Source organism: Elephas maximus, chromosome 10, assembly GCF_024166365.1.
Source record: "Elephas maximus indicus isolate mEleMax1 chromosome 10, mEleMax1 primary haplotype, whole genome shotgun sequence".
NCBI classification, from domain to species: domain Eukaryota; kingdom Metazoa; phylum Chordata; class Mammalia; order Proboscidea; family Elephantidae; genus Elephas; species Elephas maximus.
Genome location: NC_064828.1, coordinates 51702806 through 51714954, shown reverse-complemented (window position 1 = coordinate 51714954; position 12149 = coordinate 51702806). Strand labels below are relative to the sequence as shown.

The 12149-nt window shown below is 45.6% G+C and overlaps 1 protein-coding gene across 1 annotated transcript; it reads right to left on the bottom strand.

The window, feature by feature from the left end:
* Positions 1-504: 504 nt before the first annotated feature.
* LOC126083958 (signal-regulatory protein beta-1-like) lies at positions 505-9224 on the bottom strand. The gene is made up of 3 exons (XM_049898054.1): positions 8903-9224; positions 7421-7664; positions 505-2787 (listed from the first exon to the last, which is right to left on the bottom strand). Exons 2-3 carry the CDS (start codon positions 7503-7505, stop codon positions 2378-2380), a joined length of 495 nt encoding a protein of 164 aa, XP_049754011.1. The 5' UTR covers positions 7506-7664; positions 8903-9224; the 3' UTR covers positions 505-2377.
* Positions 9225-12149: the final 2925 nt, after the last annotated feature.

Here is a 12149-nt window from a genome sequence, read left to right as displayed (position 1 = left end):
TTATTTTGCCTGATTCCTGAACCTTAAAAAAAAAATGTCAAGACACTTAGGCCTGTATAACAGTGAAGAAAACTCAGCTAGGAAAGGGTTGATCATCAGTCATCAAGAGATTTCAACAAATTTCTGAGAAATAAAAAATAGGCATGACTTCAATGACAAGTTCTTATTCTTGCTGTTAGTTGCCATCAAGTCACCTGAGTCATGGCAGCCTTATGTATAACAGAATGTTGCCCAGTCCTGTGACATCTTCATGATCATTGGAGTATTTGTGCTCAATTGTTGTGGCCATTGTGTAGTGTCTTCCAAACTAGGAGGCTCAACTTCCAGCACTATATCAAACAATATTCTTTTGTGACCCAAAGGGTTTTCATTGGCTTCTTTTCCTGTATATAAAATGTGCATTTTGCAGGAACTCTTTACCACTATTTATTTACAGGAAACTCTCATAACCTTCAACTCAGTGGAAAACTTCTTTTATTTTCCTTGTGGTGTGAAAGTGTGAGTCCTCCCCCATTAATATTCAATATAAATGAAGAAGCGGTTCACATTTCCAGAGAATACAGTTAATAGGTGATAAACTTTTAAATTTACGTAATATTGTTACCGCAATTTCGCAGGTTAGAGCCGTCTGCCGCAAATAGCCAATTCTTGAGACAGGGGTGAGGTCCGTAGCAAGAGCTTTATTAGATATACCGGTATATGGAGACAGAGGGGAATGATCTCCTAAAGTCTTCTGTCTCACCAGACTACTGACAGGTTCCGGTTTTTAAGGGAAAAGGGGCCATAAGTTTTAGGGACTTGTGGAGTGTGCGCTCTCTTTCTTCTGTTTGGTTTTGGTGGTCCGATCTCAAATATGTTGATCTTTCCCTGCCATTATCCCATCAGCTCAGGGGGTAGCTGGCACCATCCTTCGTCTTATTTGACAGGCTTAGATCAATATCATTTGTTTTCCACAGTCTTAGAGGAAACACTGGTTAACACTTAACCATCTGGGGAGATAACATCAGGATCTTACTTGGAGGCAAGGATGGGGTGGGGGAGGGAAAGAAGAAAAAAATGGCTCAGGTATGGTTCAAGATACGGCTGAGCAGCCTATTTCAATCCCCCCTTTTTGTTGTAGGTTTCTCAATCTTGGGAAACGGCACCATGTCTTTCTCTAGCTACTTCCTGCTGGATGGGGACACCGGATGGGGAGAGAAACCCGACATGTACTAGGGGTCATATACAGGTTGTGGTCTGGAAAGATGAAATTCGGCAACGTCTCGTTGGATTAAGTGACGCACATCCCTGGAGTCTGGGAAAGAAGTAGTTTGGTCTACCAGGGCAAAGACCTCTCCAGCCTTGAGGGTGTTGGTGGCGCCCCTGGTAACCACTTTTATTAGACTGGGGGCGCAAATGCAGACCAAGGCAACTGTTACTCCCAAAGTTATTAAAGGGGTCACCCAGGACCCCAAGGTGGGGAAAAGTTTAGTGAACTAATCCCACATGCTCTCTCGCCCAGGCGTTGGGGCAGTCCATTTGGTTACCTTGTGGATAGCATCTAGCCCTACTTTTACTTTTCCGGTGGTGTTTATTTAGGCATAACAGGTTTTGTTAATTACAGCATACACTCCTCCCGATTTAGCTAATAAGAAGTCTAAGACTATTTTATTATTTAGGACCACCTCTACTAAGGAGTTTAAAGAGGTTTGTTGTGCTCTAAGTGCCTTTTTAGTTCCTAAAAAAAAAAAAAAATTTTTTTTTTTTTTTAGGGGTAGCAGATGGATAGTATCTGACAAGTTTCTAATGGCCACTTCCATGTGGTACATTCCTAAGCCTGGAATAATTGTTCTCAAGAACCACCACCCAACCCCATTTCCCTCTAGAACAGGGTTACTTTCCATCCCTGTCATTTTTAAGGATGTAGGATCTACTGAAAGCACATTTCTTTTCTTTCTGGGGATGTTCATGGTGTGTTGGGCAGACGGTAGATGAAGCTGTGTTGGGAAAGTCAGGAACCCCAGAGTACAATGTCCCACAAAGTGAACTCCTGTTAAGCAGTGAATGGCCCAGGTGTAAGGTGATGGCCTAGGGACGGGGACGTTGTGATTTTGTTTCCTATCTGGTTCCTGAGGTATGATTATAAAGATTAGCGAGGAGAAAACAAGGTATGGAAAATGGGTACTGTTCGAGCCGAGCTCAGATTGGGGCCTTAGGGGCATGGTAAGTTAAGGTACAGTTACGGACATCTTTGTGATTGTCAAAAATTGGGGCTGCCATGGGGCTTAAAGGTGTTCCTGACCAAGGAAGATGATGGCATATCCAGCAGTTGCTGAGATTCCCCCCCCACCCCGGCCACTGCTTGGGACATGGTGACTAGGCCATTGGATGACCAGTCCTACCCATCTGGGAGGTGGGTAGGCTCTTGACATCCTACAACAACTACCTGGATTCCTTCCCCCCTACTGCTTTCAATATCTTTTGGCGACCCTTTTTTAAACTTCACACGGTAAAAAAAAAAAAAACCTGCATCAGACAAGGTTATATCTAAAACGATTGAAAAGTCTCGATTGTATGACTGAGTGGTGTCAGCTATGGGGGTCGCTCGGGAGGAGCCAGCACTTTTGAAGTCCCAGACAACCATCTGTTCTTTCTCCTGGGTTACCAATATCCATTTGATGGGGCCAACTGGAGTCAGAGATGATATGACACACGGAAGAGTCAGGGTATCTCCTACTTGTAAGGTCAGAGTCCCTCTGGTTTGCAGAATCAAAGGGACCTGATTTGTTGCCACAGTGTAGTGTGCACCTTGGAAGAAAAGGAAAACGAAGGTTAAAACTATTATTTTGTAATTTTTTAAAACCTGTACTTTAAATTTGGAACTGGTGTGCAGGAATAAGGTCACTCTTCAGTTTTGTTTTTTTTTTTTTAAGCGGAGCTGTTTTTACTCTGGAATGATGCACCCATGCAGTCACTCCCGCCAACTTTAAAGATGAGTGAGTAGTCAGGAGGAACTTTAAAAGGCCCCTCCCATTTGGGAGTCAGCTGGTCTTCAGGGTGCTGCTGTCTCCAAGTCTTTAGTAATACCCGATCTCCTGGCCGGAATCTAGGAAGAGGGGTATCAGAGGGAAAAGACAGATGGAGAGAGGCATATTGGTTAATAATGTTTACAACAGCTCCCAGAGAACGGGATCCAGTCTCTCTTTTCCACCCCTGTCATTACCGAGGTGGAGAAGGACTTTCTCAGGAATGGTCTGCCATATACTAATTCAAGAGGCCACTCGGATTCTAAGCAGTGCAATAGGCAGGACTTGTAACCATGTGAAGTTAGTCTCCTGACATATTTTTGCCAGAGCCTTTTTTAGGGTGTGATTCATCTTCTTAGTCTTTCCTGTCAACTGTGGCCTCCAGGCAGAATGTAGCTTCCAATTTACATCCAGGGCTTTGCTGATTTCTTGGGTTAGTTGTGCCACGAAAGCTCTTCCATTGTCACTTTCAATTGAAATTGGCAATCCAAACTGAGGGATAATCTCTTTGAGTAGTACCTTAGTTACCTCTCAAGCTTGTTCGGTTTGACAAGGCAAAGCCTCTACCCACCCTGAGTAGGTATCCACAAAGACCAACAGATACCTGAAGTTTCTAGGTACCCGGGGCATCGCTGTAAAATCTATTTGCCAATCTTCTCCCATGTTAGTTCCTCGATGTTGGACTCCTGGCTCTGTTGGATAGGGCACAGTCTTTGGGTTGTTCTTTGCACAAAGGTCGCATCTTCTTGTGACTTCTTGAATGGCCTTGAGGAGACTTGGTCCTGCGACCACCTGTTGGATCCACTCAAGACTGGCATCTCTCCCACAATGAGTTCCTTTATGTAAAGACGATACTACTGTATATACTTGGGCTTCTGGTAACAGTACTTTTCCTTCGGAGCTCACTAACCAGCTGGAATGGGGAACCGGGTGAAAACCCCATTCTTCAGCCCTTTTTAAGTCTTGAGTGGTGTAGGTAGGTGCAGGAAGGTCAGCAGGGTCCAGGTGAGGGATCATGGCCATTTCTTTCTCTATCTCATCTCCTTGCATTGCAGCCCTTTTGGCCTCTGCGTCTGCTTTCCGGTTCCCTACAGCTTCAGGGGATTTTCCCTTCTGGTGCCTGGGGCAATACACCACTGCCACCTGGAGAGGATCATTGACTGCTTCTAGGAGTTCAAGAATCTCTGGTACATGTTTTATCTCTTTGCTAGCAGACGTAAGGAGGCCCCTCTCCTTCCACAATGCCCCGTGAGGGTGAAGCACAAGATGGGCATATCTGCTGTCAGTGTACACTGTTATACGCCTTCCTGCTCCCAGCCGTAGGGCCCATCCAAGGGCTATTAACACAGCTTTTTGTGCCGAGGTGCCAGCAGGAAGCGGTGAAGCCTCTAAAATTTCAGCCCGAGTCACTACCACATAGCCCACCCTTCGATGTCCTTTATACACGAAGCTGCTACCATCGGTGTACATTTCTAGCTCTGAGTCAGTTAAAGGGGTGTCTGACAGATCAGGCCTGCTGGAATAAACCTCTTCTATAATCTCTAAACAGTCATGTATTGGCCCTTCTACCGACATGGGTAGTAGGGTGGCTGGGTTGAGAGCAGAGATAGCATTTAAGATTACATTTGGGTTGTCTAATAGGATTGCTTAATATTTCCCCATGCGTCCTGCTGTAAGCCAAAACCCCTCCTTTTGTTCTAAGAGGGGAAGGACAGTGTGAACCATCACTTTTTGTCCTAGGGTAAATTTTTCAGCTTCTTGCAATAAGTCACATGTTGCAGCCACAGCCCAGAGGAAAGGGGGCCATCCTCGAGCCACGTTGTCTAGCTGTTTTGAAAAATAGGCCACTGGCCTCTTGGCTGGCCCCAAAGTCTGGGTCAACACTCCCAGAGCAATTCCCTGTCTCTCATGTACAAACAGTTCAAATGGTTTCTGGAGATCCGGTAACCCTAATGCTGGGGCCGTCATTAATTTAATTTTTTCAAAGGCTTGTTGACATTCAGCAGTCCAAAACAGGGGTTCTTTATCCTCTCCCTTCAGGGCTTCATACAGGGGTTTTGCCATGAGTCCAAACCCTGGTATCCAGATTCGACAAACACCTGCCTTCCCAAGAAAACCTCTAAGTTGTTGCTTAAAGGTAGGGGGCGCTACCCGCATAATAGCTTCTCGCAGGTCCCGGAGAAGGCTCCGCTGCCCCTGTGATATCTGGAACCCCAGATATCTTACTTGTTGTTGTGATATTTGGGCCTTCGTTTTGGAAACTCGGTACCCACACCTAGCTAGATGGTTTAAGACCAGGGTGGCATTTCGATCTGAGTCTTCTTGACTTTGACTTGCCACTAAAATATCGTCCACCTACTGTAAGACTCTCCCCTTTTCTAGTTGCAAGGCCCTCATGTCTTTAGTCAATGTCTCTCCGAAAATTGTGGGGGAGTTCTTGAACCCTTGGACCAGCACCTGCCATGTGAGGTGCCTTTTTGTCCCCGTTTCTAAATCAGTCCGTTCAAATGTAAACAAAAGTTGAGACTCAGGATGCAAGGGAATGCAAAAGAAAGCATCTTTCAGATCTAATACTGAAAACCAAGCATATATGTTGGGTATGGTTACTAAGTTACTAGAAGAGTATATAGGTTGGGCACAACTGGGTGAATAACTTCTACTATTTGATTAATCTTTCTTAAGTCTTGCACAAACCAATATTCTCCTGTCCCGGGCTTTAACACTGGCAGAGTGGGGCTGTTATATGGTGACAGGCATGGTTTTAAAAGTCCAATTTTTATATATCTTTGGACCAGTGGAGCAATCCCTTCCAGAGCTTCTCTACAGAGAGGGTATTGTTTCTGATTTACAACAGGCGCTCCAGGCTTTAGGGCAATTTTGACTGGCTCAGCGAACCTGGCCCTTCCCAGCGATTTCCAGACTTCCGGGTTCACTTCTTGTTGTATGTGGACAGGGATGTCGCTAGGGGCCGCTGGTTCCTCTAGCAACAAGGCTGCTTGGAAAGCGCATGCCTGTTCGGCAGAATTTGCACCAAAATTTGAGAGGGTCCAAAGGTGACTTGTGTCCCAAGTTTTGACAATATATCCCTCCCAAGGAGGGGGCGGGGCATTCCGGCATATAAAGGAACTCGTGGTATAACAAGTCTTTTCCAATTTTACAATTCACCGGTTGGAGGAAAGGCCGAGTTGAAAGTTTCCCTGAAACCCCTACCACTGGGGCAGTACGTGGACTGAGTGGAGATTCCACGGTGTTCGAAACCGAAAAGGTGGCACCCGTGTCCAGAATAAAGTCAATAGGGCGTCCCCCCACCTTTAGAGTTCCCCGGGGCTCGCGGTGGGAGATAGCCAACGAGGTTTGAGCCCCTGGGCCCCGTCATTCAGAATCATCTAACCGTGCCGGCCCTTCCTGATAAGCCTGGAGAGTGGCTGGTTTTGGTCTGTCTCGCTTTTCCGTTTTTTCTGGGCACTCCCGCTTCCAGTGGCCCCTTCGTTTACAGAAGGTGCACTGGTCAGGTTCTAAAGGTCTCCCTCCTCGCCCCGGGGTGGTCCTTCTTAAGGTTCTTATCTCCCTTCCCCCTTCTTCATTGCGGGGGCTAAGGGTGCTGCTAGTAAGGCTGCGTTTTGTTTCATCTTCTGTTTTTACTCTGCTACCTGGTCCCGGTTATTGAACACCTTAAAAGCTACTTCAAGCAGCTGCCCTATTGGCATCCCGAGTCCCCTTTCTAATTTTTGTAAATTTTTTCGAATATCAGGGGCACTCTGCGAAATAAAAGTCATGTTTATCAGCCGGGCGTTGTTGGGATCTTCGGGGTTGATATCAGTGTACTGACGAAACGTGTCTGTCACTCTTTCTAAGAAGGTGGATGGGTCTTCCTTTTCTCCCTGGATAATTTCTCTAACCTTTTGTAAGCTCTTGGGTTTGAGGGCCCCCTTTCCCAACCCAACGATTAGGCAATTTCGATAGAACTGAAGTCTACTCGCCCTTTCTTCACGATTGTGATTCCAACCCGGATCTCTAGTAGGAATGGCTTCTGTCGACGGGCTCCGTTACTAAGATCTAAGTTATGGAGCCTATCGGCTTCTTTCCGAGCATGCTCTAACACCATGCGTTCTTCTGAAGTTAATAGAGTGGTGAGGAGCGCCTGCATATCTGTCCAGGTAGGGTGGTGAGTAGAGAAAATAGAAAGAAACAGTTCAGCCATTCTGTTTGGGTCACTCCGGTAGGGGGGGTTATGGCTCTTCCAGTTATATAGATCAGAGGTGGAAAATGGAGTACATACCAGCATTGTCCCCCGTGGCCGCCCTTTATCATCCACTCCGCAGGAACTTCTGTCAGTGGGTATTGCCCTGCCTGGACTCCTGAGGCACCCTCACCGAAAACGGTACCTCGAAGGGTACGAGAAGGGGGGACCATACCTGAAGTGGCCGGACCTTCAATGTCTGATCCTCCTCCTCCATCCGCCTTTGGTGCGCTGGCCAAGCTAGAATCGGGCTCGACCATTCTGTTTGGAGACCTTGTCGTTGCACGGTCCGACCCCTCGGCTTCTACTGCACCTCCCGTACACAGGGGAGGGGGAGCCGAAAGGGTGGCCGTAGACCATCCCTCTAGGAGGCGGTCCTCTGATGAGGATTCGGGGAGTACTTTGGCCTTGGATTTTCCCTGGAAGAAAACCAGATTGGGGGAGGTGCAAGGTCCGGTAGAGAGACATGAAGGCTTGTACATAAGGGACTTCGTCCCACTTTTTTAGCTCTTCTGCAGAACAAATCCAATCGATGAATTGTATTATAATGTAAAGACCCCTCTGGGGGCCACTGTTCTTGGTCCCCCAACTGGTATTGGGGCCATATTCTGTTACACAGGCGAATCATCTGCTTTTCCGTCCTGGGCTCATAACTATACCTTTTCCAATTGGTCAAAACGCAGCCCAGCGGGGATTCAGCTGGAATAGATGGGCCGCCCATGCTAGTATCTCTTTTGTTTAAACTCTCCTTTTCCTGCCTCAGGCAGGATCAACTTCGCTTGACAAAGGGGAGAGTTTGAGCCTCTCGAACACAATGCTTAATCTATCTCTTCTCTACCCAAAAAAAAAAAAAAAACCCCAGTGCCGTTGAGTCGATTCCGACTCATAATTAGGTTTAATTCTCTCAGGATTTCTTGCGTTCCTATGCTAGGACCCTAACTTCTTTGGGGACAGTCTTCTAAAATAGTCTGTACACAGACCGATGAAACTAATTGTCAATCTCAAGAATTTAGGTTAAAACTGTTCTTGAACCTGTTGAGGGGTTTTGTATGAATAGGGATTTACGAGATGACGACACGGAGAAAAAAAAGAAAACCTCATGAGGACAAGTAATGGTACATAAGACAAACAGGCAGACCGACAAAAGTAACAGAGATAACCTTGCAGTCTCAGCCTCCCAGGCAGCAAGACGGGTTGTACATAAGACAAACCTGACAGAGAAAAACACTCAGACCACAAACGCCAGAAAGGAAAGGCGGAACGACGATAATCTTAGTGAGGTCTGACACATTACTAGGAATGTCTCAATCTCCGCTTCAATCCTCCAGATACCTCCTACCCCCAACGCCAGATGGAGGGGCTTCAATCTCCCAATATAAACCGACAGAGATGTCTATACCCACTCCCCAAAACCAGGGTGCACCAACCAGAGACAGACAACAATCCAAACACAAAAACCCACAGCCGATACATACTCATACGCCGGCCCAGCTCTAGAGTCACCAAGACTTCCTCCTTGCGATCCTACTCGCGGGACGGTCATCAAAGGCGCCACTGGCCTTGGAAACCAAGGGCCCGGGTCCGGTTCCGGAAGCCACGCTGGCCCGCCCTATCCGCCCCGGACCTGAGCGCAACAGGGAGAGGGTCGCGGACTCACCTCAGGGTCCTGTTTAGGTCTTGCCTTCACCCACCTCTTTGGCACGGTTGGGGACCGCTGACGCCGCAGGGAAGCCCGGGTCCGGGGACAGCCTCCGGGGACAAACAGAGTCCCCAGAAGCCGCTTGGTAGGAGAACTGTCAATCAGGCCCGGCCCGCCGCGGGGCCACCGAGTCTCAAAGGGCTGGAATTCCCTTTTGGGCCGCCAAATTGTTACCACAATTTCGGGGGTTAGAGCCGCCTGCCGCAAATAGCCAATTCTTGAGACAGGGGGTGAGGTCCGTAGCAAGAGCTTTATTAGATATACCGGTATATGGAGACAGAGGGGAATGATCTCCTCCTAAAGTCTTCTGTCTCACCAGACTACTGACAGGTTCCGGTTTTTAAGGGAAAAGGGGCCATAAGTTTTAGGGACTTGTGCAATGTGCGTTCTCTTTCTTCTGTTTGGTTTTGGTGGTCCTATCTCAAACATGTTGATCTTTCCCTGCCATTATCCCATCAGCTCAGAGGGCAGCTGGCGCCATCCTTCATCTTATTTGACAGGCTTAGATCAGTATCACTTGTTTTCCACAGTCTTAGAGGAAACACTGGTTAACACTTAACCATTTGGGGAGCTAACATCAGGATCTTACTCGGAGGCAAGGATGGGCTGGGGGAGGGAAAGAAGAGAAAGAAGAAAGAAGAGAAAAAGTGGCTCAGGTACAGTTCAAGATATGGCTAAGCAGCCTGTTTCAATATCATTATGAAAACTCCTAATTTGAAATATTCATTTCTCCTTTTCAGCAGTTAATGAACTAAACAGGGATTAAATATTAAACTTTGCAATGACACTATTGCAGTAATTGACTATGAAGAATATATTTCTTCATGATAAAATCTTATTATTCAAGTAGTATAACCTGGAAAAGTTTGATGAATATGGCAGAAACAAGGCAAACCAAAGAGACTATCTAAAGACTGTTCAACAGATGTTTAGAAAGATCAGTTGTTAGCTTAGGCCAGTCTTGTGCAATATGTATTTCTAGATATCCCTGGATAAAAAGTCATTGAACCATGGAATTTACTATATGAGATAGATTTCAGAGTGGTTACTGGCCCACACTTTGTCCTGGAGCATGCTCCTTCCTCTCCCACATCCATCTGTCCTAAGCACTGAGCACATTACCCTACCCTCCCTAAATTTTGCTGAACAGACTAGGATAGGAACACTTGTCTCAAAGCAGTCAATCAGTACGAATGTTATCAATTTCTGACTTGTGGCTTTCCTTCTAAAGCTAACCAAGTCAGATTCTCTCAAGAATTTGAATTGGAGGAAGAGAACAAATATGCAACTGAAAATGGATACTGAAGCTACATTTATATAGACTGTGAGTTAGGACCAGCAGTTTGGGGTTATATTCAAAATTAATAAGCCTGTTGAGAAGGAGGAAAGACAGACTATAGCACTCTTCAGAGATAAAGACAGTAACCTTAGTTCTTGTTTTTAGTTTCCCACTCTAGACCCCGTGAGGCCCAAGTATGCTTTGATGCATGTGTTCAGATGTTTTCAAAACACCCTATACCAAAACCCAAAACCAAATCTACTGCCACCCAGCCAATTCTGACGCATAGCCACCCTACAGGACAGAGTAGAACTGCCCCACAAGAGTTTCCAAGGAGCCCCTGGCGGATTTGAACTGCCGACCTCTTGGTTAGCAGCTGTAGCATTTAACCACCACACCACCAGGGTTCCTATAGTACTTGTAAAAACTAAATAAAGAAATCCCCTTACTTAAGCCAGTTAAGCAACCAAAGGAACCCAATTAAAACAATCACCTGGAGACTGTGCCCCTTGAGTAACAGTCCTCTGTGAGCCCCACTGTGGAATACTGCCTATAATGTGAGCTGTATAAATCCAACCAAAATAATTAAAAGCAGTCAATTCCTAATTGTAACTAGAAGTCAAGGTGTCCTATTGGCTGAATCAACTGTACTAAAGACAACAATACTCAGTTTTTAAATATTTTTAACAAAAGATACTTTTAAAAACACCCATCCTCTGAATAAAAAAAAAAAAAAAGGCAAGAAATCAGTAAAATAAAACAGGCATTCAAGTTAAACCTTTTTTTTCTTTTTTAAAGTATGAAAGGGGTAGAGGAAAGCAATAGCTTTAGAACTGAACTTAAAACACAGGGATTAGCTAGTAGAACTAGCTGTGGAAACACAAAGTATCCTGGGGCCACAGGTTAAAACAGCTCTTTGGTTAAAAAAAAAAAAGTTGCAACCTGGTAGCCTACAGACTAACTGTGATTTTGTTTAGCACACTTTTTTTTTTTTTTTTTTTTTTTTTTACTGTGGATGAGTTGGCAATCAGGCGATTTCATCTTTAAACAAATCAGGATTTTTAGTTTCCTCTTGAAAAACTAGGGCATCTGGAAAGGTGAAGCCCACTTTCCTGCTTGGGAGAAGCATCCTCTGGAAAGCCGCAGACCTCCTCATCCCTATCCTATTAAAAAAATTAGACAGGATCCAATTCTCCTCTCATTGCTCCTGTCTGACTCCTGTTGAGACATGAGCTATCAACCCCTGTGCTTTACTGGTATGTTTGTTGTTATTAGGTCCCTTCAAGTAGATTCTGACTCACAGAACCCTACAGGGCACAGTCGAACTGCCCCATAGGGTTTCCTAAGCTCATGTCTTTACAGGAGCAGATCCCAGGTCTTTTCTCCAGGAAAGTGGAGCAGCTGTTAGGTTCGAAGCGCTGACCTATCAGTTAGCAGCCCGGTGCTTAACCATTGCACCACCAGGCCTCCTTCTCTATTGGTACAGCTTTTACAACTCACAAACTTGTACAATTTGTGAAGTAGCCTGGTTAAGATCAGTTCTGATACGGGCAACATGCTGCACTTAGAACCAGGCTTTAATGAATGACCTGGTCCTTCTTCCTGCACCAAGCTCACCAGTGCAGACTTGCCCTTCCCTAAGGACAAGTTCTCTTCAAGCCCTCATTTTCTTTTTTCTATAAACTGACCTCACTAGGAACCACTCCAATCCATTAGACAAGAATGAGGAAAGGGGAATCAGGTTTCCACTTCTATTCTCCTAAGAGGCTCCTGTGCCTCTAAGTAAATTTATGGAGGCACGCGAGTAGATAATTGGAAGGGAGTTACGTCATCTCTAACTGCCAACAATGTCTGAAACCCAGATCTTGGTCAGAAAAAATGACACTTCAAAAAATGTTTGAACTTAGGTAATTTTCATGTTTATTT